At 41.2% G+C, this 27,590-nt stretch overlaps 1 protein-coding gene across 1 annotated transcript in view; it reads right to left on the bottom strand.

Moving 5' to 3' along the window:
- Window positions 1–27,590, bottom strand: part of PDE1C (phosphodiesterase 1C, calmodulin-dependent 70kDa) — a gene marked incomplete at both ends in the record, with an annotated part of 206,414 nt that overhangs the window by 27,178 nt on the left and 151,646 nt on the right. Inside the window, 5 exons of the mRNA XM_008947576.1 lie at window positions 3,282–3,422; window positions 4,426–4,542; window positions 9,562–9,628; window positions 11,726–11,908; window positions 12,875–12,988. Of these exons, the coding sequence (XP_008945824.1) occupies window positions 3,282–3,422; window positions 4,426–4,542; window positions 9,562–9,628; window positions 11,726–11,908; window positions 12,875–12,988 (622 nt within the window). The remainder of the gene's footprint in view (window positions 1–3,281; window positions 3,423–4,425; window positions 4,543–9,561; window positions 9,629–11,725; window positions 11,909–12,874; window positions 12,989–27,590) is intronic.

The following is a 27,590-nucleotide window of genomic DNA, read 5'->3' as shown; positions in this document are numbered from 1 at the left end:
TGGGGGATGGAAGGAAAGAAGGCAGAAGAGAATAAGCATTGGTTTCCAGAGTGGAAACAAAAAAAGAGTAATGAAGCATGATTGTCTTTCACAAATTTACAATAAATAGGAAGAATTAGCCGAGTCACTGGCATGTCAACAAAAGGATCCATGCACACAGAAAGAAAGAGGAAAGAGCAGTGTTTCCAAATCTAACAAAACACATGGATGCATTTCCAAGAAAATGCTCAGACAGCAATAATTAGCTCGTTTTCTTCCGCAGAGTTTATGGTCTTTTATTCCAAAGCAGTTATCATTTTCAGAGCTCACCAGGATCTGTCTGTGCATTAATCACAAGAGGCTAGAGGGGAGGAGGGTCTCCCTTCCCCCGGTACAAACAGATGTGACAGAAGTCCTGCACTTCTGCAGTTTCAGCAGAGAAAGAACTCTCAAGCTTTACCATTTGCACCTCATTGTCTGGATTCACGAAGAAATCATATGATAATTCCTAATAATTACAAAGGCTAAGCAGAAAAGAATACTGAAGAAAGTAATATTCACAGCTGAACAACAGAGTTAAATAAAGGAAAGAATGAAATGAGCAAAAAGTGTGTCAGCTCTTGGAAGCTGTTCCTACACATCATGCTTGTATTCCAATCCTCTAAGAGATAAACATCAGAGTATTTCCAAACTCCCTTTCAACCTTATGTCTATGAGAGAACCCAAAATACTCTACTTCATAGGGTATAAAGTATAACAAATTCACTCCAAGGCATTATCCTGAGGAAGAAAATAACAGGAGAACTAAAGAGTTCTCAGGCACTGAATATGACTAGAGGGAAAGAAGATTTTTTTAATCTAAAAGTAAATAGAAGAAAAAAGAAGCCTGGAATAAAACATTTGAGAGCCTGTAAATAACTAAGCATGACAAAGGCAAATGAGCCACGTAAAGATAAACCAGACAATTGTTTCTTCTCTTTGAGGCTGGAAGAAATTACCACTATACTGACTATTCAAATTTGAAAAAAAAAGAAGTACTTTTCTCCACATTGCAAATAACTAGTTAACAAGATAAGGGTTGCTTTTTTTCCCTTCTTTTATTGTATAATATTTTTTCACAACTCTTTGTCTTCCTACCAGTGAAGAATTAAACCAATGGCCTCATCACTTCTTCTGGAACCAAAGTCTTGCAGTCCAGCATGTCCAAGCTCCTTGCATGAACACTGTGAAAGTGCTGAACTTAAAAGCTATGTCCACTACAGTAAGGAGAAGAGATAGATGTGGGCAACTTCTGGAAACAGCAAAGTGTCCCCTACCTTTCTTTACCACATGTGAACAAATTGCTGATGTTAGAAGCCATCCCTGCAGTGAGCAGGAGGTTGGGATTGATGGCCTCCAGAGCTCATTTTCAAACTATCTATTCACTTTGAGATGGGCTGAGACTGAGGTGGGGTGGAAACTAAGACAAATAAAAGGGAAAAAAGAAAAAAACAAAGTTCAAAAATGATCTTAACAAGGGAAGAAAAGCAGAAACATCGAGGTTGTGGAGTCTCCTACCTTGGAGACTTTTAAGACCTGTCTAGATGTGTTCCTGTGTGACCTGCCCTAGACTAGATGCTCCTGCTCTGGCAGGGGGGTTGGACTCGATGATCTCTGGAGGTCCCTTCCAACCCCTGACATTCTGTGATTCTGTGTGATTCTGTTGGCATGCAGTGCCTTGTCTCCTGGTAGCCAAAAAAAGTGGTTTCTTATCATGCTACATTAGATCCTAACCCAAATGCCAGGTATCACTTGGCTGTGGGAACAATTAGCACTTGGGATTATTCCTGGGAAACAGCAGACACTTCACTACGTCCTCTGGAGTGCAGCTCCATCAGAATGGTCTGCATGGGACACTCTGTGTGGGGGTTATTGCAGTAGGAACACCAAAGCAAAGGCTCAGTACAGGAGAGAGTCACTGACTTCAGGGCCAGCAGGTATATTTCCTCACACACACACAACTTCTAGTTTCCCTTTTTTAGATGTAAATATGGAACATGCACATTCTTTGACCTCTGCATGTATTTCAGAACATTATTTCCTCTGAAAAAGAGAGGAAAAACAGCATTTTGATACTTAAGAAAAAAGTATTTTGATACTGAAAAGTTGTTACTTCTAGTAACAACTTCTAGTTGAGTCCAACAAGATCTGGTGAGCTCCAGTGCTCTCTGGACATCTCCAGTGGGGCCCAAGTGAGGCCAAGAGGCATCACAGCTCTACTTCATGAGATGTATGAGAAAAAAGCTTCATCTTAATGGCAGAAATAAAACACAGAAGTGGAGCTTGGTTGTGAAAATGGCTTCTACAGGTAAAAATACATCTGTGAGCTCCTGAGCTCCTCTGGTTTAAAGTTCTTCAAGCCCATAGCCAGGGGTTTTTGCTTGCAGCAAACCAGCCAACACAATAAACTGACAGTCTGGGTACACCTCCAGGACTTCCTATCAAGTTTGCTCTGCACACAAATAATTTTTTATTTTTTTTTTTTCAGTCACATTCAACCAAGGGTTTCCTTAATCCTTTTCTTTAACACTCATGGAGCCTGGAACAATCAGGGATCATTCCATAAGGCAGGAGCTTCAGTAAGAGCCTCAAACTACTTCCTGAGCCACCAGCTGAACCCAAACTGCAATAACTGACCACCACTCTGGAATCTGCCCTCAAGTTCTCTAGTTCATCTTGAAGAGTATTTCTGGTTTTTGTCTTGGCAACCACTGTGGAACACACTGTCCTCTAAGTGGTTTTGTTTAAGCCTTTTATCCACTCCTGTCACTGTTGTCAGCCTGTAGCTGTCTGCAGGTTTCTAGGCAAGCCTGTTCATCTGGTAGAGACTGGATGGAGATCAGCATCTCCAGAGCATGGCTCCTGCCACCCTTAGAGAAGGGGAATGAATTATCCTATCGAGGTACTGCCTTGCTCCCTTAAGTAAGAAGAGAGCTCAGACAATTTTCTTCTTCACATTAGACAAAATTAATTCCAGCAAAAGTGTGTTGGAAGAAACACCCAGGAGATCTGTGTCAGAGTGAGGAACTGAGCTTGGGTTTCTCATTCATCCTCTTTAGACCACTGTTAGAAGAGTAATAGATATCTTCACCTACCTGCTACCTCTAAATAATCCCAAATCTCTACTTTCATTAGCACAGCCAAATCAAATGAAGTTTCTCTACAGTGCAAACGGGTTCTACTGTGGATAATCATAATCTCCTTACTGAGCAAAAACTGTTGTAAGCTCATTATCCACCCAGGATGCCAACTCCTGTACTTACCACTACGCCTGTCTTGAAGAGGAGGTAATGGACTGTCTGTGTCACATCTGCAGCGTGCATGAGGTTGTGGTAAGGATTTTTGTGTTTGCTGTAGCCAACCTCCAGAGCTTCCACAAAGGACACCAGGGCAGAAATGGGGATCTGAGGGAAACAGCATAGAATTAAAAGCAAAATAATCACCTTTCATGGCTAGCATTCAGAGGAGAGCATTTTGGTAAGAGGTCCCAAGGAGTACTTTCTACTTCACAGACGAATAACATGCTAAAACATCTCAAACAGGCACCTGAGAGAGAGTGAATCCAGGCCACCTCCTCAAATTGGCTTTCCTATCCCATTATGGGTGACTCATTCCCATGTCTAAACACACACAAGTAACTATACTTTGAAATGTTGTCTGGAAGACCCATGCAGCATGGAGACTAACAGGAAGCACCTGATGGATCAGCCCTGGAGAAATATTTCTAATTAGCATATGGAAATGGCAACGTAGGTTCTCCAGTTTCATCTCCTCAAATGGCAAACACCCTAAAAATACCTATTTCTATAGTTAGAGGAGCACTGTTGTTCTCCTGTTGGGTACCTATCAGGGGAGGATGGAGCTCTGACCAGTTATGCTCTTCAAACACTCTTGTCAGGCGTGGGCAGTTCCTGAAGAAGTACAAGAGACAGAGATCTGTAAACCCTTTCCAGCCAAAAAGAGTGAGGACCCCTGGGGAGTAATAGTGTCAATGGAGGAAGGGACATAGCACAGCACTGCAGGTGAGGTCTCACCAGAGTGGAGAGAAGGAGCAGAATCCACTCCCTTGACCTGCTGCCCACACTGCTTTGGATGAATTTAAATTCAAGTTCTACTTTTTTTGCCTGCAAGCTGAGAGTCCTAAGAATCTGAATTGCCACCATCATTCCCACAGGATCAAATGCACTGTTTCCCATGGATTTAATGGGTAAGCCCATCTGGAACTTCATCTACTTCCTGGTGTCCCATTGCAATTCAAAGTACTAACATTTGGTCCTGCTTACTGGGGAAAGTACAGTGTCCACAAAGCCTTCAAAGAGCACTGAAATTGCATTTTGGATGGAACAGAGCAGGATGAGAGGGAAGCTGAACAAAATCTGAGGTGGAAGAGCCTCATCTTCTACTCACCTTGAAACGGTTGATCAGGTCATAGCGTGTGAGAAGTTCATAGAAGATGAATTTCAGTGCATGATCCCCACTGGCATCATTTAGTGCAAATACATCAAAGGACCACTTGTCGACGTTCTGCAAGGGCAGGTAGAAAAGAGAGTTAATATGGTCATCTCTTCCACAGTGCTACTTCAGTTCCTACCACTTCACACTCACAAATGGAGAATTAGAGTGGTGATGGAAGTGTATAGCTTTTTTTTTTAACTTCTTCAATTCCATTTACCCAATGCAGAGTCTGATTTACTCATCACTATTTCATGACTTGGGTTTAAGAAGCTTCCATGAAGAACACGTATGCTGCTTGACTATTCTAAAACATGGCAATTCTCCACAGAATTTCATCAGCAAGGGCTGAATCCAAAAAAGGTAAGAATCCTGGTTTGCTTTAGAACCTGAAACATTGGGACAGCCCTACTGTGGCTGATTTCACCCTTCTCTGTCCCCTACCCATGTGTTCCGTCTGTGAAAAAGAATATTAAATTAATATTAAAACAAATTAATTAAAACAGAAAGAAGCTAAGAAATTAATATTAAACTAACTTTGAAGAAAACAAAGAGATGCTTTTTAATGATATTAAAGCCTCTGGATTCTGCTGTCTTATGACTTTGTATTGTGAGCAAAGCTCTCCAATGCTTCACTCATGCTTAAAACAGAATAAAGTGATATGGTTTTTTGTAGTAAAAAAACCCACAGGCACTTGTGGTCATATTTTTACCACTTAGTGTTCACTCAAGCAAAATAACTAACTAGAAGAACCATCGTGCTAGATTCAAAGAGCAGCTTAGTTCCTTCTGCTTGTAATATTAATCCTGAACTGTGGTCATAGAATTTTAAATTGCCCAAAGACAGCACAACCCTAATTTAATTTTTTTTTTTTTTTTTAATGGTGAGTCCAGTGGGGCTTCAAAAAACTACAGAGCAGGAGAAAAATCACAGTAATGTTACATGAATACATGTAATAACAACGATATAAAAAATGACCTTTATAACAGAAGAGTAAATATCTAATTCCAGTTGGGAAAGTTCCAGTCAGCTGTAAATGATGTATTAATGCTGCAGGGTGCTCAGTCAAGAGGCTGAGGAGGGAAAGTTCACTTCTCAGTTCACAAAGCTAAAGTGGAAGTCATAAACCTTCTTGTAAAAGGTTGTGCTCACTCTTAGGGAAGGCTGTGGAAGCTGACAGCACTCATTATCTAGCTAGGTAAAGCTCCTTGATCTCAGAATTGGATGTTCCTGAAACCCTATGAACCTTCCTCTCCTCCTCCTTAGCAAGAAAGTGGAAAGGTGCAGAAGGAGTTATAGCTAGAGGAATGATACACAGATCAGCCATGCAGCTACACCTAGCACACCATCAGCTCTCAGTCCCTCTTGCCCACTGAGAACTCTGATGTACTTCCCACAGAGATTTATCCAAATGACTCTCCTTAAACCACATCCCAAAGATTTACATCTGTACACTGAAGTTCCCCTGCACTTTCAAACTCTGTTGCAGGTTACCTCCCATTTCCTCGTGGCACTTCCACCAAGAAAGTTGACTACATTTGACACACACAAGTGTGTGCAGCTTCTCTCTGAGCAAGAACAATAACGTTGAGTACTGTGTAGGATCAGAAAATCCATCTAAAAATCTGCCATCTTTCCTAGCAACACTAAAAATGCTAAATTACAACAATCCACCAAGCTCTTAAAACCCTACCCATCTTTGTGGTTTATTGTCTTGATCATGTTCCAGATAAGGACCTGACTTCAAGTCAAATGCAAAGGACCATGAGTGACTTTTAACTGACTTGTCCTTGGTCACCCCATACATCAGCATAGCCACAGGGCTTCTCATGTTCTGAATGAGACCAATGTATTTGGGTCCCAGCTCTCTCCAGCATGGGTGGATCCTGACAGCCTTGCTCCTTGTAAGGCTGATGACACAGAGCTGAGTATGCCTCTTGTGGAAGCACAGTCCACAGAGAGACTAATTAGTGAGTGAATATCAAGGATGCTGGAGATTCAGCTCTGCTTTCACCTGCCCCAGTAAATCACTTGCTTGCCAAGTAGTTGATATTACAAGCTGCATGAAGCCCACATACTGAAGGCAGGGTCAAGCTCCTCCAGAGATGATTTGTGTCCCAAATCACAGAAGAGCAATCATAAATTGCAGCTTTTCAAAATTTTCAGTAGGTGTTGAAGAGGAAAAACAACCAAGAGAGGAAAAAATTCCAACAAGAAAACATGTTTTGAAGCCCTTGAGCAAACTTAGGAAACAGGCAAGAAAAATAATGCCCAAATGCTCAGGCAGTTTTAAGTATTTTCCTCTTTCTGAGCACTTTTATTTTGTAATCACTTATTTCAGTCAATGAAGCTACTTCACTTAACACCTGCATGTATGTAACTATTTACTTTTGGGGCCTATGGCACTGAAAATCATGTCTCAGCAATGCTGAAATTTAATTTACTGTAATTTTATCTTATAGAAAAAAAAAGGGGTTTGTTCTTTATATATTTTTTCCTGTAGTTAATGTTGTGCTCTTGCAGCAGATAAAATTTGCCAAATTGTGAAATTACAGAATACTACATCAGAATTGTTCTTGTGCACATGTCTCTAGGTCACTGTCCCTGTAGCCTCATCTGAAGTGTCATAACCTGCCCTAATGCCACATGTACCCACTGTGGTGTAACTGCAAATAGAACCAAGGTGTTTCCTCACTCCTGTGTCCCTATTACTTGGCCAGTGCTTGGGGGAACTTAGAGATGAAGTGAGACATCAGTTCTTCCTAAATTCTCAATTTCCTGCCTTTCTGTCTGTCCTTAAGCTTGGAGACTTGATTTGTTTTGTAAGCCAACAATCACATCCAGGCATAGATATTTTGCTCAACATTACTGGAAGGCTTGATGTTTTTGTAGCCACAGACAAATAGAAGTCTATACTACAGACTTCATAAGTGACTACACGTTCTGTGTTCATTATCTGGATATTAGCCAGCCCAGCAAATATTGCCATGATAGCACGGGCCTCAGAAAAGCCTGAAAACTTCACTTCTAAAGCAGGAAATTACTTCAACACTAGTTAATGTGAAATTGTGTCTCTAGCACTACACAACTGAAGAGCAGATCACCACAACTTACTGGGTAAACTAACACACTTACTCACTCAAACACGTCTGTATGAATGGGATGTATGGTCACTATTAACTGAGAGACAAGGTTGGTCACCCCCTTTTGTGGCCACAGGTCTTATGTACATCACCACACACATGTCATGAAGAAAGGCAAGTAGAAAAATCAGTATCCAATATATAGATACAAACAGAGATGCTGTGCAATGAAGTCCAAAAATTGTCTAACTTCTCACCCACTGAAAAAGTGAGAGGGATTTATACACCCAGGACTTGCACCACTCCTGCTCCATCTGCCTATTTTTGCAGAAGCTGAAGTACTTAATTGTTTCATTAAAACCAACCTCGTTTTGCCAAGCTGATTCCACAGCTTTGGGTTACTCGGTGCAGATGTCTCGTTGGCCATGGCAGCAAAAAGGAGAGCACACAGTCCAAAAATAAGCCAGTTTTGACTCCATGTCATCTAAATCCTTGTCCTTACTAGCATGACTCTGAGGGGAATGTTGATTGTGACAACCCAGAACAGCAGAGGAGGTGTGTCTGGTACACCCCTACACCCTTCTACATCCTCAAACCATCAGCTCATTTTACAGAGCCCACCAAGCAGCCAGGTAGTTGTAAGAATTTTTTACTCAGCTTTACTGGACTGAAGCAAACAACAAAATTTCTTATTTCCTGTTAAGGAGATGGGACAGAGAAATTCAAGGTGAAATACTACTTCAAAGACAGAAGACTTCTTTCAAACAAGTAACTCCCACTTCAACTGCATCCACTACCAAACCCAAGGCCATCCAGGCAAAGACACGTTCTCAAAATAGTTTTGTAAAAAAATCCATCCTGGAGTGCACAGTGGTCAAGAGGATGATATTTCACCCTGAGCAAATGAGTCAATGCCTTTGTTGTCATTGATGTGTCTTAACTTGCTCTAACATGATCCGTTCTCTTTATGACTCTTAATAATTTAAAACCATAGAAAGAGGAAATGGATTCTGTGAGGTTTAAGTCAGCTGAAAGTAGCTAATGCATCTCGTTTGGATGTCCTGTTACTGCTGAGGAACTCAGGAGAAGAGGTCCCATTACAGATATGTTCCCACATAAGCTGGCTATGGGGTGTAGTCCTAAAAGAACAAAGACTTTAGGTCCCATTTGCAGGAGTGAAGCTCAACCTGCAGTTGGAAAAAATGGATGGATGCTTTGATTCTGTACATGAAAGACATGTTTGATCATTCCCCTTGCATTCAACAGACCTCCTGCAGTTCCTCCACAGGTCTTTCCAGTGTGGAGCAGAGCAGCAAGATTACTTACTGAGCTTTACACATAAAGTCCCTGTGTATTGCCCCACTGTACCACTTTTTTTCACCACTGCATGGCATGGTTGAACCACATGCAACATGAAATCTGCAAAGCTGCTGTGTAGGCAGTTGTTTGCTATCTTATGTTTGTAGTCTTGATAATTCCTGCCTAAGTCAAGAACCTTGAAATTGTCCCATGAATTGAAACTTTTTTTTTCATGCTACTTCCAGCTAATCAGTTTTCCTCTGAAAACTCATAAAAGGCCATTATTCCTCAACTGACTGTCACCTTGAAGACCTAAAGCTGAGCAATGCAAGAAATTCCCTTCTCTTACAGCAATTGATCCTTTCCTTCTCCACCTTTCTCCATGTTTTCTTTCTTCCCTGTGGGAGGTTGTGACTGATTCCAGCATGTTACAAAGTCCTCAGTTTAATCATTGTAATCTAGAAGAGAGCTGTAACCTACACAACCTGAAAATGGCCACAGCCTTGAACTCTATTCTTCCCTTTATTGAAAGGATATTCCCTTAGGGCAGTCAATGATTAATACATGTGAACTAAACTAGACGTCAGAGAAGAGGAAAGGGCAGGCACTAAAACACCCTTACCAAGTCAAATAAATTTCACAGTGTTATCTTGATGCTTGATAGAGAAACACACACCCCCACACCCCAGACCTTTTTATTTGGCTTACCTTTAGCACTCCAATTACAGCTGGTGGGTAGCTCAAACCAACCATATTTGAAGTCCTTCTGTACATTCTACCAAGATAAAACAGATAAGGCAAGACATAAGGAAAATTTAAAAAAAAACAAACCAAATGAACAAAAATCATAAAGCAACAAACCAGGAGACCTTATTTAGCCCAGGAAACTCCAACTACAATTTGGGGTTTTTTTCCTCCCTTCTTAATTCCTAACTTGCACAATATCCTCTATACCATTCTTATTGTATATCCTAAATCTGAGACTCTACACTCCACAGTATTTCATAGCTTGGTCACCTGGCAGGCCACCACAGAAACTCTGCCAATATCAGGTCTTCATCAGAGGGAAAGGCTATGGTCAGATAAACAAGATGTTCTCCATTTTCCACTGCAGATGACCACACTGCTCTTTCAGTTCCCTTACTCCTTGCTGGTCCACGTGCAACCTAATTCTGAATGTGCTTCAGAAATCATTTGTTGTCTGGAATGGATCAGCTCCAGTTTGGTACAGCTCTTACTTTTGCCTGCATTTCTTTCAGTTTGGTATAAAAGCTTTTGGGTGTTTGCTCTATATGTGTGTTTGAGAGAGAATGAATAAGCAACAATCAACGTCTGCAACCTTACCAAACAAAGCATTGAAGCAGGTGTCAGATATAAAATTTGTTTTCAGGCCACACTGTGTTTAGCAGGCTTGGTGAATGCAGAAACACCATCACAGCTAAAATGCCTTTCTGCAGGTCACCCTTTCTGCACTTAGGCAATGTAGGGCAAAAGGGAGATGATGGAAAGCTCTCGTCTCCCATCTGAAATGATCCTGTACTGAAGTCCTCCTTGACTTCTTTTTCTTTGCCATGTTCTACGCTCAGACCTAAAAAAGCCAGCCCCATTTGAAGCATTAAAGTCACCCATTTCCCAAATGACAGAATTTTTACCCCCTCCTCTCTCCAGTCAGGAGCCCCATTGGCTTCTCTGAAGTGACAATTCAGGCAAAGCCCCTGTCCCTTAGCTCAGAAGAGCCACAACCCTCCTCTGGTGCCATATCTTATCTGAACACTTCCTCCTTTGGGCCACAGTGATTCAGATCAGCTGGAAAACAGCCTCCTGCAGCCAGCTCTCTGCCTTCATTTACTTCCTTGTTGAGCACATCCCTTACTAAGAGTGAAGGTTAATTCACAAACAGCCTGTCAGGCAGGTTTAGTCTTACCACAGTTTGTTGGCTCTTTTAACACATGTACAGCAACTTTGGCACACAGATAAAAATACTGGCTGTAGACATGCCAGAAAAGGCTTGTGGTCCACTGCCTGATGTGCTAAACCTCTGGCACAGAGGTCTGGTAGCAATTCTGATGGACAGTGAATGCTGCTCTTTCATTCCTGACTTGAGTTTTGCTGTAGAGACCTGGGAGCTGCTGTCTTCCACACTGCCTAAAGTCTGCTGAGAGTTTCACAAGTGCCAGCCCTCCTCCTAGCTTGAAGGAACAATGTCAGTGAAGAGTGGCTACTTGGTGAGAAAAGGTAAGATGGGAAACGAGTTGGAACTGAAATGATTAAATGTTTTAAAGGGTTCAGAAAGTAAAACCAGCTTTAGCAGGAGGTTCTGATGCAAATCACAACAAAGGAGGATAAGAAGACTCAACGGTTTTTTGGAAATCCTCCATGAGCTCCAAAGTTTTCACACCAGCCTTGGTCTACAGTTCACTCCAGTAATACTATAATACAGGATTTTCTGCTGTTTCTTCACAGTTCTTCATAAGAAATACCAGACTGCAGAGGTAAACAGAGGCAAGGGAGGGCTTGGTCTGGGCTGACAAATTTTAAAAGCTGTCACTCTTGCCCTAGGGCTATATAGAGGTGCATATTCTGTGTCAGAATTATTCCATCTATGCCATTACATCTGTATTATGCTAAGAACAGATCTCTAGGTGCTGCTTCATGCCCCAGTCTGTCCCTTAATCTCAGGTTTTGAGGTGCTGTCCAGATCTGTGTAGAAGTATCATTAGAAGCACATTCATTCAACAGAGTTATCTGCCAGTTCTCTGAGATCTTCTAGGCTAAGGTGCTCCATCTCCTGTCATTGTGCCATCACATACTGCAGGTGCAATCTGCAGCACCTAGGCAGCTACTAGAAGAAGGTATTTGCACACTCCTTTACCTTTCCACAAATATCCCAGCTTGCACAGCATGGACGATGCTCCTGAAGCGAGGTTTCTCCTCTGTCCTTTTGAGCATCATCCCCATTTGCCTTGTGAAGGTAGAAGCCAACCAGTCCCGGACCTCTGAAGGCACAGAGTCGGACTGGATGTCACTGAGCTCATCTTCTGTGTCCAGCAAACGCCTAGAAGGGTGAGGAAAAAAATGGGTAAACACACTCCCTTTGAAAGCACTGCAACATTATTAACAAAAAGGAAACACATACATAGACTTGAATTAAAGCAGTTCTTCAAAATCTTTGGTTTGTCAGCCCTCATGGAACACAATTGCACAAGTCTTCAACAGATTGTTTCTTTTCTTGTCTAGTTAAATGTCAGATTGTGAAACTCACTGCTAGGCCAACAAGTATCAGCCTTCTAAAGCACAACTACATAATCATCCACTGACTTCTCATCTTCAGATTAACAATCCTGAATTTACACCCTCCAGAGCTCATTTATGGTCACATCTAACTTCCCAGTTGTTATTATTATATGGTCCTCTCCTTTCCCATTCTGGTCATCCGAGGTGACTACAAATGCATTTAGCACTAGGAAAATGGCATATCAAAGAGAGGGGAACTCCTCTGCAATGTCTTACCTCTATCATGACCCGGAGTAAAATTTTTTTAATTTCAAAGACTTGATACAAGTGACAAGATTTAACACTTCTTAAAGGAATAGAGGAGGAGGAACTCAGATACTTTCAGAAAAAGTGGGACACAATTATTATGAAAACATTTCTCCAAGAATTTTTTTAATTTCAAAGACTTGATACAATTGAAAAGATTTAACACTTTTTAAAGGAATAGAGGAGTAGCAATTCAGAAACTTTCAGAAAAAGTGGGACACGAAACATTTCTCCAAGACAATATATATTAAATTTATGATTGCTTTTGATCTCCTCCCCTGCCCCAGGAAACTTAAAGAAGCTTTTAGACCAAGGATTGAAGAACTGTTCTACAAAGAATACAATATTTTAATGATTAAAACCATATTGTCTGTGAGCAATAAATCTCGGCTGAAGCAACTTTCCCAACCAGTGTGCAAACTACAGTTTGTGTCATTGGTACTGGACGTAAGAAGAGTGCTGATGCCTGCAGTTAACTCACCTAGTTTCATCAATGTATACTGACTCCAGAACAGTCGCAGCATATTCCAAATTCTTCTTTAGGTCTACAACTGAAGCTTCCCCTCTCTCTAGCTGCTTTACCAAAGACCGCAATCTAGACAAAAGGAAACCAGAAATCTGATTAGTGCAAAGGGAAACTGGTGAGAGTGAGCATCAGTTCAACACCAGATCCAGCATGAGACCTAGCAGGCATGGTTGGCAGGGGAAAACTCTCAGAAGTCTCCAAGGTTCTTTAAGCCCTACACAAAAAATCAACAAAAATAACTTTCCAAAGATCAGTCACAATGATGCCAGGCAAACAACACCTTATATTTAGGCTCAAATAAATGAGTGAGTTATGACTGTCCCCTCCTCATACTGAAATGAGTTAAAATTGAAATTGCTTGGAATTTAACACAGGAGCTGAGAGAGGGCAATTTCATCCCAGCCACAGGAAAGGAAGCAACTTTTTGAGTAGTATCTGTTGAAAAATATCAGCTATTTACAATGACTGGTGTACCTGCATGCCAAATTGTATTAAACTGTATTTAGAAATACTATTGTGGAAATACTATACAAGGATAGGAAATGCTATGATTTTCATTAAATCAAGAGGTCACCCTTAGACTATCCCATCTATATTAAACAGACCTTTATGGAATTTTTTTTTTATCAGGTTATTATTATTACTGAGTGGGAACAGACATTCTAAAACCAAAAAATTGTGCAGAAAATGTGTCAAAGACAATTACATGTTTGTGCAATTTTCTTTTGTCTTTTCCTCTCCTTCACTCTATGTTCTGTGGCAAATTAGAAAAAGAAAAAAAGGGAAGAAAGAGGAAAAGGAAAAGAAAATGTAGAAGTAAAACCTAAATATTTTAAACAAGCCAAAAAATACACATGCTTACAATTAGAAGAAAATTATCATTCATTTAAAAGGATAATGGAATGAACACTTAGCATCTTAAAACATGTTTGTGAATGTCTTCATCCTAACAGCAGTCAAATAAACATCTATTCAAATATATATTTAATAGTATAGCAGAAACCAGAAGTTGTTAATTTGTCCTGTTCAAGATGTAAAAATGTAGAGGAGTACTCATGTCATCTAAAATGCTCCAGGAGAAATCAAGTCTCTATGGGTCTGTATTTCATGGCAGAGCTGAGGAGCCATTCCTTCCCTGGGTTTCCTTCCCTCCCCTTCCCCACATGAACAGTGAGGCTGTGGAGAACAAAAATCATGAAAAATACCAATTGTTCCTCTGGCTTGGTCACGTAAAAGTCTCACTGAGAGTGGTACTGCTGACACACAGCTGCATATTTAGCTTTACAAAGCATCTTGGGCAAGAAGTGAATGCTCCATCTCCCAGAGGATAAACTCACCCACTTGTCAGTGGTCACAAAACAAAAGTATTGTTCAATACTTCATTCCTGATGTGAGACTGGAGATGGGAAGCTCAGTGATGTACAAATATACAGAACTTAACTCTTCTCATCTCTGTAGGCCAGGTGGAGAGCATTCAAGGCTTCCCTCCAGCCCCAGAACCCAGCGCTGGGAACCCATGGAGCACCCTCAGCCCCGTGGAAGCAGCAGCCTGGCTCAGTGCTCCCACACTCCTCCTCTGTGTAACTGCACCACCAGGTATGAGCAGCATCACGTTGTGTTTGGAGAGCAGAGCTAGGAAAGGTGCTCCTTCACCTTCCAGGTTGACTCCAGCCTCCAGCAGTGCACGTGGAAGATGAAATATCTTCCTCCTAGAGCCAAACTATTGATCCCTCCCTACCCATTCCCAGCTTTTCTTGTCAATGCTGGAGGGGAGGAAGAGAAAAAAAAACAAACAAACAAACCACCTTTGATGTCTGAACAGTAAGCTTTGGCTCATATGCCTCCTCCTTCCTTCATCCCATCTATGGACACTCCAGAGATGTTACTCCTTAACTAGTTACAAGGAACTTTGTTTGTATACAAGCCACAGGAACTAATATTGCAGGAGGAACATTATCTTTGGCTCTTCCTGACTTCTATTTCGTTGATTTAACTACCCAGCAGCTCTATGCCACAAGTCATTCAAAATTCATGTTCAATAATGGCACAATGAGTAACGATTGCTTCACGGCACCAACATCCATCACCAGAGAAGATTATGCAGAGTGCTGCGTGCATCCATCACTTGGAAAAACAGAAGTATGGTTGTTATAATAAAACCTTGTCACACCATCAGCCACTCTCACGTGAAAAAAAAATAATCACATTGTCTTTGTCTTACCATCCATTATCTACAACTATTTCTGATCCATTGAGTCACAGCAGCTGCTGCCAGTCACCTCTACTAAACAGGAGCCTGGTGACAGTCTGTCTCCAATGCACTCCATGGATCTGGGCTTTTTTTAAACAGTCCTAAATACAATGCTGAAGTTAAGGCCAGGTTGTCCCACTGAAGGACATCAAGGCAAATTTATCAGCCAAAAAATTCTGCTTCAGGTTGGCTGAAGTAATTCCAGAAGTCAATCAAACTCACCAAAGCAGTTTGACTGAAATAAAAACGTTACCACAAAGTTTTAATGTGTTTTATTTTGGGGATCTGGTATTAAAGCAATGGAAGCAGGGGGCAAGACTCTGACTTCCCATCTTTACACCACAGATGAGCCATGGCAGCAAGTGAGCAGGGTTCAGTCAAATGTTCTTTCCACAGGAAAATGTTGAGTCTGTCAGGCTACTGACTAGAAGAAAGATAGTGATATAATTCTCATCATCAATTTAAGAAGCCCAGTTCATAATCTACTTTGCTTTTATAGTAACTGTCTGGTATGGACAAAATGCTTTTTTCAACCAAAGCGTGTTCTGTTCTTTTCTAAAAAGTTCATTACAGACTGATCAAAACCCAAATTTTAATTGTTTTTTTTCTTGCTCTCCTTTTTTCTTTCAAGTTCAGCCTTAAGAATCTGCACAGACCTGCCAGTCCTAGTTGCACTGAAGCCCATGGAGCCAGTTGTAGGAGAAGCAGCCGATCCCAGAGACCCTGGAGATCTGAGGCCAGAAGGGAGGTGTTGACCATTTCCAAGACCAAGCTGGTTTTAAGCCCATGGCACATGCCACAAGTGAGCCAGGCTGTAGGTCAGCCAAAGTTTCTCAGATTACTGTCATCGGCAAAGCAGTTACAAAGGACTGGTTCAGTCACACAATATTAGCTCTAAATCTAGTTGTTTAATTATATTAAGATACAGCTAATGCCTTTCTTAATGAGATTTCTGAGGGAAGCTGTTTCTCCAGTTTGCAAATTCTCTGTGAACACGTGCCAAATATTATGGGAAAAAATCTGCGAGCCTTTGTTCTACGCACGGTTATTTCACGTTTTAGTTCTTGGAATAATCCCTTAACTGCTGAAAGAAAAAGCTTAGTCCTGAGCAATGCTATTCATTTCACTTCCTCTGACCCCACAGGGAGCTCAAATAGGTGCAAAACCTTGGGAAAAGGCCAATTCCAGAATACAGCCTCTCGCAGTGCCCTTGGAAGGAAAATATCTGTATGTACCTACCATAAAAACCTCTGAGTATGGGCAAATGATGCTGGTGAATTCAGCAGAGCAACACACTTGTGTGAAGCAGGCAGGTTGGGGCCTCCTCCAAAGCTGATGCTGTTCCACAGCCCTGCTCCTCCTGCTCTTTTTAATGTTTCCTTAAAATACCAGCTATCACGGGATTCAGGGAGATAGAAAGACTAGAATCTGGGCAGCAGAACCCACCAGGGAAGTTCCACAGCTCAAAGACCCCAAGCCACCCTAGATCCAACCCGAGCAAGAAGTGGAGCTGCTCTCAGCGTCTTGTGAAATGTCCCATTTCTGAGTAGCTGCTCCAAGCCTTCTCCTCTCTGTTATAAATAAAACAGTATCTGTGTACAAATATTTTTCTCCTTAGCTAGAGGCTTTGCTTTTATGCTGTTGATTTTTTTTCTTTTTTTAAATAGCACTCCATATCACTGCAGAGAAGATTAACACCACTGCAGTCAGGATAGCAGTCACCTTCAATTACCATGCAAAGCACACGTATTGTCTGAAGACTTGGGGCAAGTTCCCTCAATTTTTGTAAAGTCTGCAAAGCTGCGTGGCCACTCTCCACATTTATTTCCAAAGCTTTACGACGGTGAGTCACCACATGTTTTCAACAGCACAGCTCAAGCTTTTCCTCTGAGAATCATTCTCATGCCATTGGGCTGGCTGAGGAGAAAAACTACTCTGAATGCACATGATACATTAAGAAACATAATTTCTGTTATCATTACAGATTATACAAAGGATGGAATATTTATCCCTGTTTTACTCTCGATATTAACAGCTAAATGTTTGATATTGATAGCTGAGCCTGATTAATATGTTGTTTTAACCATAATAGCCTGACAGGTGAGGTTTGTAGAAAGCAGATTTTTTATTCTAGCTGGAAAAACAGGACAAACAATTGAACACAGCACTGCTAGAGCTGGTTAAGAACCCTCTGGAGACAATGGTCTTTCATCAGTTGTCACTAATTCTTTTGTCTTAAACAGCTCCATGGGAGAAAGGATTTGTACCCTAGATCAGAAAATATTCATGAAGAGATTGTATTTCTGAGATGTGGGCTCAAAACTTTGCTACAGATAAGGGCTGGAAGAAATTATTCAACATTTCCCGTCCCCCATCTGAGGAGTAGGAGTGCAAGGTGGATGTGGTCCACACCACACCAAAAGAGGCTTTTGATTTATCTTTCTGCAAAATATGAAAATATTCTGAAAAACTTTCAGAGATTTGAGCAACATTAGAACTTCTCCCACACTGGACAACAGTGACACACCTCACTAGAAGGGGTTACTGGCTTCCTGCTGCAATAATCACAGCAAAAATGTGTCATTCTTACTTCCTTTCAAAGATGTACTTAGTTCATACATACAAGTAAGAGAAAACCTTTTCAGAACACTAAACCATTCCACAGCTGCAGCTAGACATGAGAATGTCCCTTAGCTAGACGTGAGAATGTCCCTTCTCAGCTCTTTTGTGAGAGTTTTATTGATGCACCAGGCTTTCCTGATGTACCAACAATATATGGTACAAGTTTTGTTCAGAGAACCAAAGCTGCTACATCCATGTAAGAAACTATTTCTAGTCATGTTGCCACAATTCATGCTTAGATACAGGAAATTTTCACTAAAATACTGTCCATGCTAACTTCAGTATGGGACACCCTATTCACAGTCCTGTTTGCCACAGAGATTCACAAGCAAAAACCAGCACACAATGAGATTGATTCCAGTGACAATAAGGTCCTCCATGAGCTGTCTGCAGACAGAAAGGACGTCATCACAACGAGACACTACTGAGGAACTCTTTCAGCTTCAGCAAATCCTTGTCACTGGCTCTGGGGGCAGGAGTAAGGGGCACCTTCTGCTACCAGCCTGTGTTTATGTGGCTTTGTTAGTCAAATTGCCCTCACGTAATGAAAACCCAAGGGAATGATTTCAAAGACAGCACATTTGTCATAACATTCTTTTGATAGCCAGTTCAATTTATTTTTTTTTTGTAAATGAAAATAAATAAAATCAGCCACAAGCTTTAGAAATTAACTAAATAATAATTACAAGTAGACCTGATTGCACTAAATGTCAGTTTCAGTTTACACACAGAAGACAACAAAGGGTCACTCCACAGGCTGGAAAGACAAACATCTGCTAGAAAAGCCAGCCCCTTGCCTTCTGATCTACAGTACACTCCTTACCCTTCTCTGGAAGACCACCACAGCTACTGGTTAGGAAATTCATGAATACGTTTGAGAAACAGATGTTCACTGTGCAGTGAACTCTTTTACTCAAGAATTGCTACACAGAAATAGGTGTCCATCTGCTGTCTCACTATAACGTCCAAACCCAATAAATCTGGAATTCCAGGGATGCATGTGCAGCCCAGCTCAAGCACAGAAGGTCTGTCAGATGCACCGTGACAGCATCTGTCTGCCCGCGAGGGTGTAACAGGAGCCTTGGATGCTCCACTCAAATAGCAGGTTGGTGGGAGGGGTAGAGCACACTACAGGAAGTAATCCAGGAGCTCACCATGCCCTTCAGCAGTATGATTCATTCCACAGTCTGCCACATCTTTGCCTGAAGCTCTGCATAGAGAGCATGTGCAAATCATGGAGGAAAAGGCACAACCTGGAAAGCCAGCTGCAGCAGTAATCCTCAAAACACCACCAAAAATGGAGTCTCTGGTGGCCTGCGACCCAATGGATTTGTATTAGGTTGGATAGTTATCTTCTGTCACAGGAAAATGCAAGTGACAACATCCAGAGAAAAAAAAAACCCATGTGTTTGCAAGGAGCAGCCACTGAAACACAGAACACTGCTACACTGGCATTTCTCACCAGAAGAAATCACAAGCAATTTCCCCAGTCATTGTTTTGCATTCCTCGCGTTTCCTGAAAGATCTTCTTCCTTTGAACAATAATTTTTAAAAATAATAAAGGAATAAATTAATCTTGTATACCTTAGAAGCACAAAAATGCAACAGTGATGAGTTCGGTGGCCTTGGCAGGGTGGGGAAGGTCTTGGTTCAACTCACCTGAAGTTAAATAAGCTTCTGACAACATTAGTCAACTATAAGTAAAATTATAGTTTATATTTTCACTTCACAGCTATAGATTCCTTCATGCCTATTACAGGAAGGGACACCCTGTGCCCAAAACATCAGCAAACTTAATCTTACTGGGGGATTTTCAAATTAAACAACAGCCTAAGAAATTCCTGGGCACAAAGTCCTTTGAATTACCCTTGTCTCCATCTCCTGCTGCAGAAGACTTCTCAAGGGTGTGCTCTCCTCTTGTGTGCAACCACCTTCCCCTTTCTCAGCTTCTGAACTTTGGGAACCCAGTCAGAAAATACAAGCAGTATAAAGCTTTAACGTGAGTAAAATTTTGATGTCAGAGACATCAAAGGTGGAGGCCATCAGAAGTCTTGCCCATGGGGCTTTTTCATTTAAGTCAACCACCTTGCCTAGCACCAACCTCTTCTAGACATCAGGCCTACACATGAACTGATGGAAGTCACTGGAGATGGACAGCCAGGATGAACCACCCTCCTTCCCCCACTAATGCCAGAAACGAGCTGGAGGATGAGCTTAGGCTCAGCTGTGGTTTCAGGCAGCTGAGATGACTCTTTCCACTGAATAAACTGAGAGCTGAATGAAGGTAAATTTCAGATGTTTCCACAACTAGCCATCTTTTAACTGGTGTTTCCCAAAGTAAGCTTTTCTCTTGGTGGACCTCCTTTTTGGGATGCTTGAATGAATTAGCTTTTTGGGGAAACCACAGGATCACCAAATTTATTAAAAAAGAGATCTCAAGACAACAGATAAAGTCTCCCAGAATTAAATTAAGCCTTTCCAAATCACTGGTGTCTTTTATAAAAAACTATATGCCATATAACGTGTTATATATAACTTATAATATGGCAGCCACCAACTTTTAATTTGCATCTTTAAAAATAAGTACCTGAAATGAACCATCTAAATTTGCATCTCAGGCAACTAACACATAACATCAGTTTAGTGTTGATCTATCCAGTGAGGCATTCCTTTGTTTTATACAGATGGAATCTTCCTTTATTTAAACCATAATTATCACATTTCTGGGTCCTTGAACAAGGTCATGCTTCCAAATGATGCCAGCAGATTGCTTTGTGCAGATCTGAATGTCAGAGCTCCACGCTTACTCTTCACTTGAAGCTCAGTGCAGAGATCAGGGAGAAATTCAAGTGATAATTTCAAAATATTTCATTGTGACCTTAGTTTGACCCCATCTCTTGCCATTAAAATATCCACAGGCTGAAAGTCCGCAACCATTTCATTCTTTGCAGTTTCTTATACCCTTCCTTGGTAGATTTGGGATACCCAGGCATTGAGGCTTTCAAATAGGTTTAGAATGTGGATCCTCACTTTTCTGCCTCCAATTTCCACTCAGGAATATTACAGAGCTAATGGATTGACATTATGTACAAAGCTGGCTTGCTGGTCCAAAATCAGAAAACTTAACCAAGTCAGTACTAGAATTTTACTTATCACCATATTTAATCTCTACTATGCAGTTTTTATAGCCTGAAGAAATCACTTCAAAGTTCAGGAGCTGACCACACTTCTCTGGTTATAGTAGCACGTGCATTTGGTACCTCACATACTTAATATGCCATTTCTCAATATAAAATTCACACTTTCAACAAAAAAACTGTCAAAACCAAGCTGTTGTCCTCCTAAACACCACAAAATTTGTATTAAACTGCAAAATCATTTCTTTCTTGGCAGCTGCAAGTTGGCCAGTCTGTACTTCTGCAAAACAAGCCTGTTCTTGCTACACTTAATTGTCTTTATTTTGAGGGAAGTATTCCCAAGGCCAGCAGTGAATATTTCATTGCCTTTTGCTAAAGGCTGGAAAGCCAAGGCTGTTGCCAGCTTTGAGCTGCACGAGGAAGGTGTTGAGCTAGATATTTACCACGCCAGGAAATTTTAACAACCTGGGCACTATCAGGAGAACCATAATCTTTGCAGAGAAATGGCAAAAAAAGGCAATTACAAAATGAAAGCTGGAGGTTGCCAAGCCACAAACTGTAACAAAAAATAGTTCAGGTAGGGTCCCAGTCACAGGGTTTTTTGGAATGTAAATGACGAGGAATAGTTCTCCACACCTTTATTGACACTCTGGTGGTTTGGACTTTGCCCTGCTGCCTTGTCTACTTTAATTAGCAGCCTGGCTAATAGATCCAGGTGTACTGTGGCTAACCACTGCTAGCTTTTCAAACCTGAACATTTGCTAATATGCACAGGAACTGGACTTAGCCCAAAACCACAGCCTGGCCACTGCAGTCCTGATGGTTAAAGTGAGCTCACGTGAAAGCAAATTCCTGAGCTATGCTCATTTCTCCAAGAGCACACATCTTATTTAGAGCTGAACTTGAAAAGGCTACACCAGCATTCCAAGAAGTCCATCCTAAGAATGTATCACGCACTTTTGTTTGGTGGAATCTTCTTCCTCTTAGTTGCAATAACTCACCTCTCCTTCATTAAGCCATAAAAAGAGAGTGAGAATGGCTGCTCCAGCTGCTACAAATTACCAATTGCAAATATTGTGGAAAAAAAATCAAGATTTCATGAAATATATATTAAGCAACCTGAAAGGTCAAAAGTGCAACTAGCTAAATGTAGAGAGAGTGATTAGGAAATGACCTCTTGGGGGGAAAGAAACTTTTGATGGCTTGTTCATTGTCCTATGAAATAGATTAGGAGGCAGGAATGAAGCAAAATTGTGAAAAGAAAGTTGTGTGCAGCTGAAAAAAATGGTAAATTGTAGGAAACCCTTTTCATTCATGGCTATTCATGTAAGAGGAAGACAAAAAAAATCACCTGAGATGTTCTGCATGCACACAAAGCACTTGAACATCTGTTTGAAGTAACCCAGAAAGAGGAGCTGCACTAAAAATGTCTTTGAATAGTGATAATGAGAAAAAGATGCAACGAAGAACAAGAGGAAATCTTTAAAGATCGTTTATTAAAATAAACTCCTTAGGCATATTGTTATCACATTTACAAGGAGATATGTCTCCCTTCACCATTCCTCAAATAAAAAAAAAAAGAGTAAAAAATAATAAAAGAAATTTTAAAAAGTAAAGTTTCCTTCCTCTAATATTGCTAAACAGGCACAATAAATACAGACGAGCTTGAAGTCTTGGCACCAATACCATCTTGTTTCTGCCCATCCTTCCCTTCCTATTTTCCTCCTCACTCTCAGTTTCAGCTCCACCACAATTAGTTGAAATTTCACTAGCAGCATCTCAGTGATTTGCTTTGTTCGAACTTCTTGAAACCTATTTCTGCATTATTATGTCAGTAAGAATACACAACACCACCAGTAATGCACAACGGGACAAGGAGATACTGAAGCTGCCCAAAGCTGTTATATTTTGTCATCCACTTCCTCAGATGACACAGCATTTAGGTGGCCACACCACGGATGCTGAGAAGTTCACTCTAGCTAAAAAGCTTCCAAGGACCTCCTGTCCAGTAATGAAGAGGGAAAGCTTCACAAAACAACCATGCTGAGCATTATAGTGAATAAGACATTTGTGCAAGTTACTGATTATCAAAGCTCACTTTAATCTTCATCTAAGAGACCAAAACTTTTGAAGGCATATCCAGCCAGCCTCCTCCTAGTTTTGTCCAACTTATGCTACTAGTAGCCATAATTCCACCCCCCTTTGCCACACCATATGCTAACTCATAAATACCTCAGGTCAGAGGTGTCAGTGACAGACCTGAACAGCATCTAGGCTCTTATGTTTTTTCAGTAAGGTTTGGATGAGCATCTGGAATGATGTGTACAAATTCTGTCCCAGTGTAAAACACATAAACCAAACTGGAGCTCAAGCCGTGCAGAGTCCATCTGTACTTGTTTTGCACAATAAACTCCTCCAACTTAATGTGGACCACCAAAAAACATCTCATCTACACTTGTGGCAAAAGAGAAGGCGAGGCACCATAACTAAGCCACCACTTAGCTCAGTGAGGATAAAGTAGTTTAGTCAAGCACTTGTTAAGAGCAGTGATACTGATGTGAATAACTGGAAGTGAAGAATTATTCTAAGATCCCAAGAAAAGTACTTAAGAAAACTTAAAAAGTTTTAAGAAATTAAAAATGTGTATTGAACCTGGACTGGTGAGTGGGGGAAATGCACATCATTATCACATGGCTTCCAGCCTACCGAGGCATGTTGGTAACCATAGAATTGACTAGATCTAAAAGGATCCAAAATAACCATTCTTGTTTGATTTCCCCTTCAGACAGCAATTCTGAGTAACTAGTGAATTCACAGAATAATCAAAGGCCTTTCACAGGAAGAATAACAATAAAGCAAAAAAACATGGTTAGCCTAAATGATATCTTTTAAACATAGCTGCTTAGGAAAATGAGGCTGATTCAAACTCCACACACAAAGAAACAATCCATTTCAATCCATGTCAAAAGAGTTTTCTAAAACCTTGTGCACCCTGCGTGACAACAAATGGCCAAGGTGCAGGACTGAACCTCCACTGAGGAAACCACAGCAGCATAACCTCTCCACTACTACCAGACAACAAAGAATCTAAAAAGAGCCTCAGCTCCCAGGCAGAAGAAATCATTTACAAGGCATTTGCAATATTTTCCTGTCTTTGACACATTTTCTAAAGGAAGAGATGAACAAGAATTCAAACATGGAAATAGAAAAGGAGAGATCCCCATAATAACTTACATAAAATAATGGTTGAGGTGGGAAAAGAAGAAAAAAGTGAATAAAAACAAAGCAATAAACTGCAGCAAATTGAAACAAACTTGTAAAACTTCTCTGCCCTTTGCAGTGTCAAACAACTTGTGTAAACTAAGAAACAGTTAAGTTTTAGGAGATAACTAGTCAAGAAAAACATCTTCTTGGTAAATATTCAGCTTCATGTTGTTGTCAGCATCAGGGGTGGGTGAAAAGTGAGCACCTGGGAAAATTTTACAAGTCAAAGGAAGGGGCAAGTGCTGCTGGGAAGGAAGAGGTTAAAACTTGTGCTCTTCCCAAAACACTTTGAAAAGGGGCAGCAAAACTACCTGAAAAGCCCATAATTAGTTGATTCAATTACAAGCTAGACACAAATCTCAATTTCTTTACTTACAAAAGCACTTTGAAACGTTCTCCCCTAGCTCCAGCTCCCTTTGGATGAGCTCTTTCATAACTGGTTCTTACACAGAAGTCCAGCTACATATTTTAACTTCCATTTCCCAAAGGTGGGACTTTGTTGTAGAGGCCATGTGCTGACATTGGTGTGTCAGGACCTGCAGTACTTTCAACACAGCTTGCTTGGGATTCAGGCTCACTGCCACTGTTCTCCCACTGACTTTTGGCTTACAGTCAGGATGCACTTTTCCCTAAACATAAACCAAAAAAATTTAAAGGGAGAAAGTGTTGGATTCTGTTCAGCAAAATTTTCTCTTCCAAAAAAGACTTTCTCTTCAAAAACCACAGGGTTGCAACGCGTGTCTTTATATCCCCCAGTTAAGTTAGTGCAACCTGACCATCTTTAGTGAAAAACTCCCTTTCTGCCCCTCTCTCTAGGAGTGGAATAGTGTGAAAAACACAAAACAGAGGCTCCTGTGCAGGTACCAGCACAGGCTGATCACATATCTCATCTCAGCCTAGTGACTACAGGCTAAGGAATCATCACCTGCTAATAAATATTTAAGTCAATAATTTGCAGTCCAGTAGGGAGCAGCATGAAGCATGCTAAAGTGGTGATCCAAATTTCTTCTGTAGTTTCGTGCCACTCTGGGACCTACTGCAACACTGATTTTTTCACTGGAGCATCCTCCTGCACAAGCCTGGGCAGGGAATTTGTTTTGAACATCACTTACCCTGCTGCATTGATTAGATAGAGTTGGAATGCACTGGTGACATAAAATTCAGAAAGAGGAGAAATATTTGGTGGTGACACCCCCAGAAAGTCTCACTTGCTAGCTGCCCGGAGTGTACAACACAGGAGAGCATTCCCCAGATGGGTTCAGCTGCACGTGGACACTGCAGAGCCCTCAGAGGACATCACCTGCATCCTCAAAGGTGGGTGGGTAAGAGCAATGTTAGAGGTAATTTTTGAAGAGCACAAATTCTGGGAAGAAGCACAGGGGTTTTAAATAGAAGTGAGCACTACTGATTCAGGGAATGCCACAGACAGAAGTGGCAGAGGTGGAAGCTGGGGGGTAGCTGCCTCCTCTGGGAGTTGAGACAACATACAACTACTTCAAATGAGAGGTTCTGTGTGGCCAAAGGCACACTGCAGAAGAGAAGGAACCACATACCCACCTGCAGGAGGTAACGAAGCGAGCTCAGAGCCATGAACTGAGCAGACAGCTGAGAGTTGCTGTGGGATGATTAGAACACCAAGGGATGTCAGCAGCCTGCCAACGTGGAGAACAGCTACCCTTCAACGTACAGCATCTCACAGAAAGAAATAACTTGCAATTGGTTGTTGCCACCTGAACCAACAGCCTCAAGGCACTGCAACCAGACTTGGATCTTCTAATCTTTCTTCTCAGCCTTCAGTTCCTCTCTATTTCCTTTCACACCACATCATCTGCTTTATACTGTCAGCATAGCAGAAATTAGCAGAAATCCAACAGGCCATAAGCCCTGTTTGGCTCCTGCAGCATATGTTTACAAAGTATGAGCCATATATGAGACCAAAGGGCCTCTGATGGAGAGAAACATGAAAACCAGGGTGCATGCACCATCTCACAGGGTCTTCAAGGTGCTACCACTGTTTCAGTGCCCCAGCACAAACCGAAATGTCTCAGGACAGGACCAAACACTTTTTCCAAATGCTGAGTGCTCTTGTGCCTCACGAGAGAACTACAACAAAGCCTGACTGTGTGACTCGTGTCAGCAGTGCCTCAACACAACTGTACTCGGGTCTAGAGGCCAAAAAACTCCAGACACTAGTCTAGAAAGAGATGACAAATGCAAAGATGAGCATGAGCAGCTACCTGGACTCAATTTTTCCCCACTGCCAAGGCAGACCATCTGAATCTGTGGCCCACAGCCATGAGATATTTTTGTTGGTTTGGTATTCTGAGTCATTGTCTTCCACCTTTGGCACTTGGCAAGGTGGGAGCTTCACTCCTCCAAATTCCTCATCCAAACATATGTACACCAGACACCTAGGAACAGCAGAACAGAGCAAGGCACAGACCTGAGAAAATACCACGCTGAAAAGGAAAGAGAAAAACACCACTGAAAGATTGACCATGGGCAAGGGGGGGGAGAAAGCATTAAGACAAGAAGTTTCTGATACAGCTGTGGAACTTGTGGGTCATCTTTTCTCCAGCTTTTCTAGGGCTTATGGGTTGTTCGTTTTACCCTTTTCATTTCCAGGAAATAAACTGTCATGAGAATGAAAGTTTGTGTTGATGAATGTTTGATGTATTAACTTTGTAGTGTTGCTCTGTCTTACTAATATAAAAGCTGAAGAGAGAACAATAATGTAATGATGTGATTGATTTTACAATTATTGTGGCAATAAAAAGAGTTGATGTATTTTCCCATCATCTTCACAAAGAAAGTGCAATAATCTCTCACACTGTCTTCAATAATCAGTGACTGTACAATGAGAAGCAAAAAGTCACCATACACTTAAGTCTAGACTTGAGGAAGTTTGCATGGCTTGGAAACTTCCAGGTCACAGTATTCATCCATTGTCCATAGATCAATGTCTACATGCTTCAAGTGCCTGGATGTTATTTTGTTACATGGGCTTCCATCCTGGTTTTTTGTTTTGGTTTGGTTTGGTTTTTTTTAAGAATAGAATAGCATAATTCAGTTGGATTGTTCTACAACAAACATCTAGTCCAACCACCCAACCACTTCAGGGCAACCACTTCCCAACTTTAGATGGCAAAGTGTTATTTATGAAGGAAAAAAGCACAAAAAAAGCCCCCTACAGAGTCGATCAACCATTTTCCAGACTGACAGTGCAGAGACAGATTTTAACTGTTGCTTTCATATTTCACTGCTTTCCTCTTCCTTTCTTTCCACGTGGCCTCATAAATCTGACATTTCTTTGGGTTGGAGACCTCCCAACCCTGCCACGTCACTTAGCCTAGGAAGTGGAGGTTAATCCACTATCCTGGATACTTGATGTAAGTCC

This window comes from Merops nubicus, unplaced genomic scaffold, assembly GCF_000691845.1.
Source record: "Merops nubicus isolate BGI_N331 unplaced genomic scaffold, ASM69184v1 scaffold2309, whole genome shotgun sequence".
Taxonomy (NCBI): Eukaryota; Metazoa; Chordata; class Aves; order Coraciiformes; family Meropidae; genus Merops; species Merops nubicus.
The sequence above is the reverse complement of the archived record's forward strand: the minus strand, read 5'-3'. Positions and strand labels throughout refer to the sequence as shown.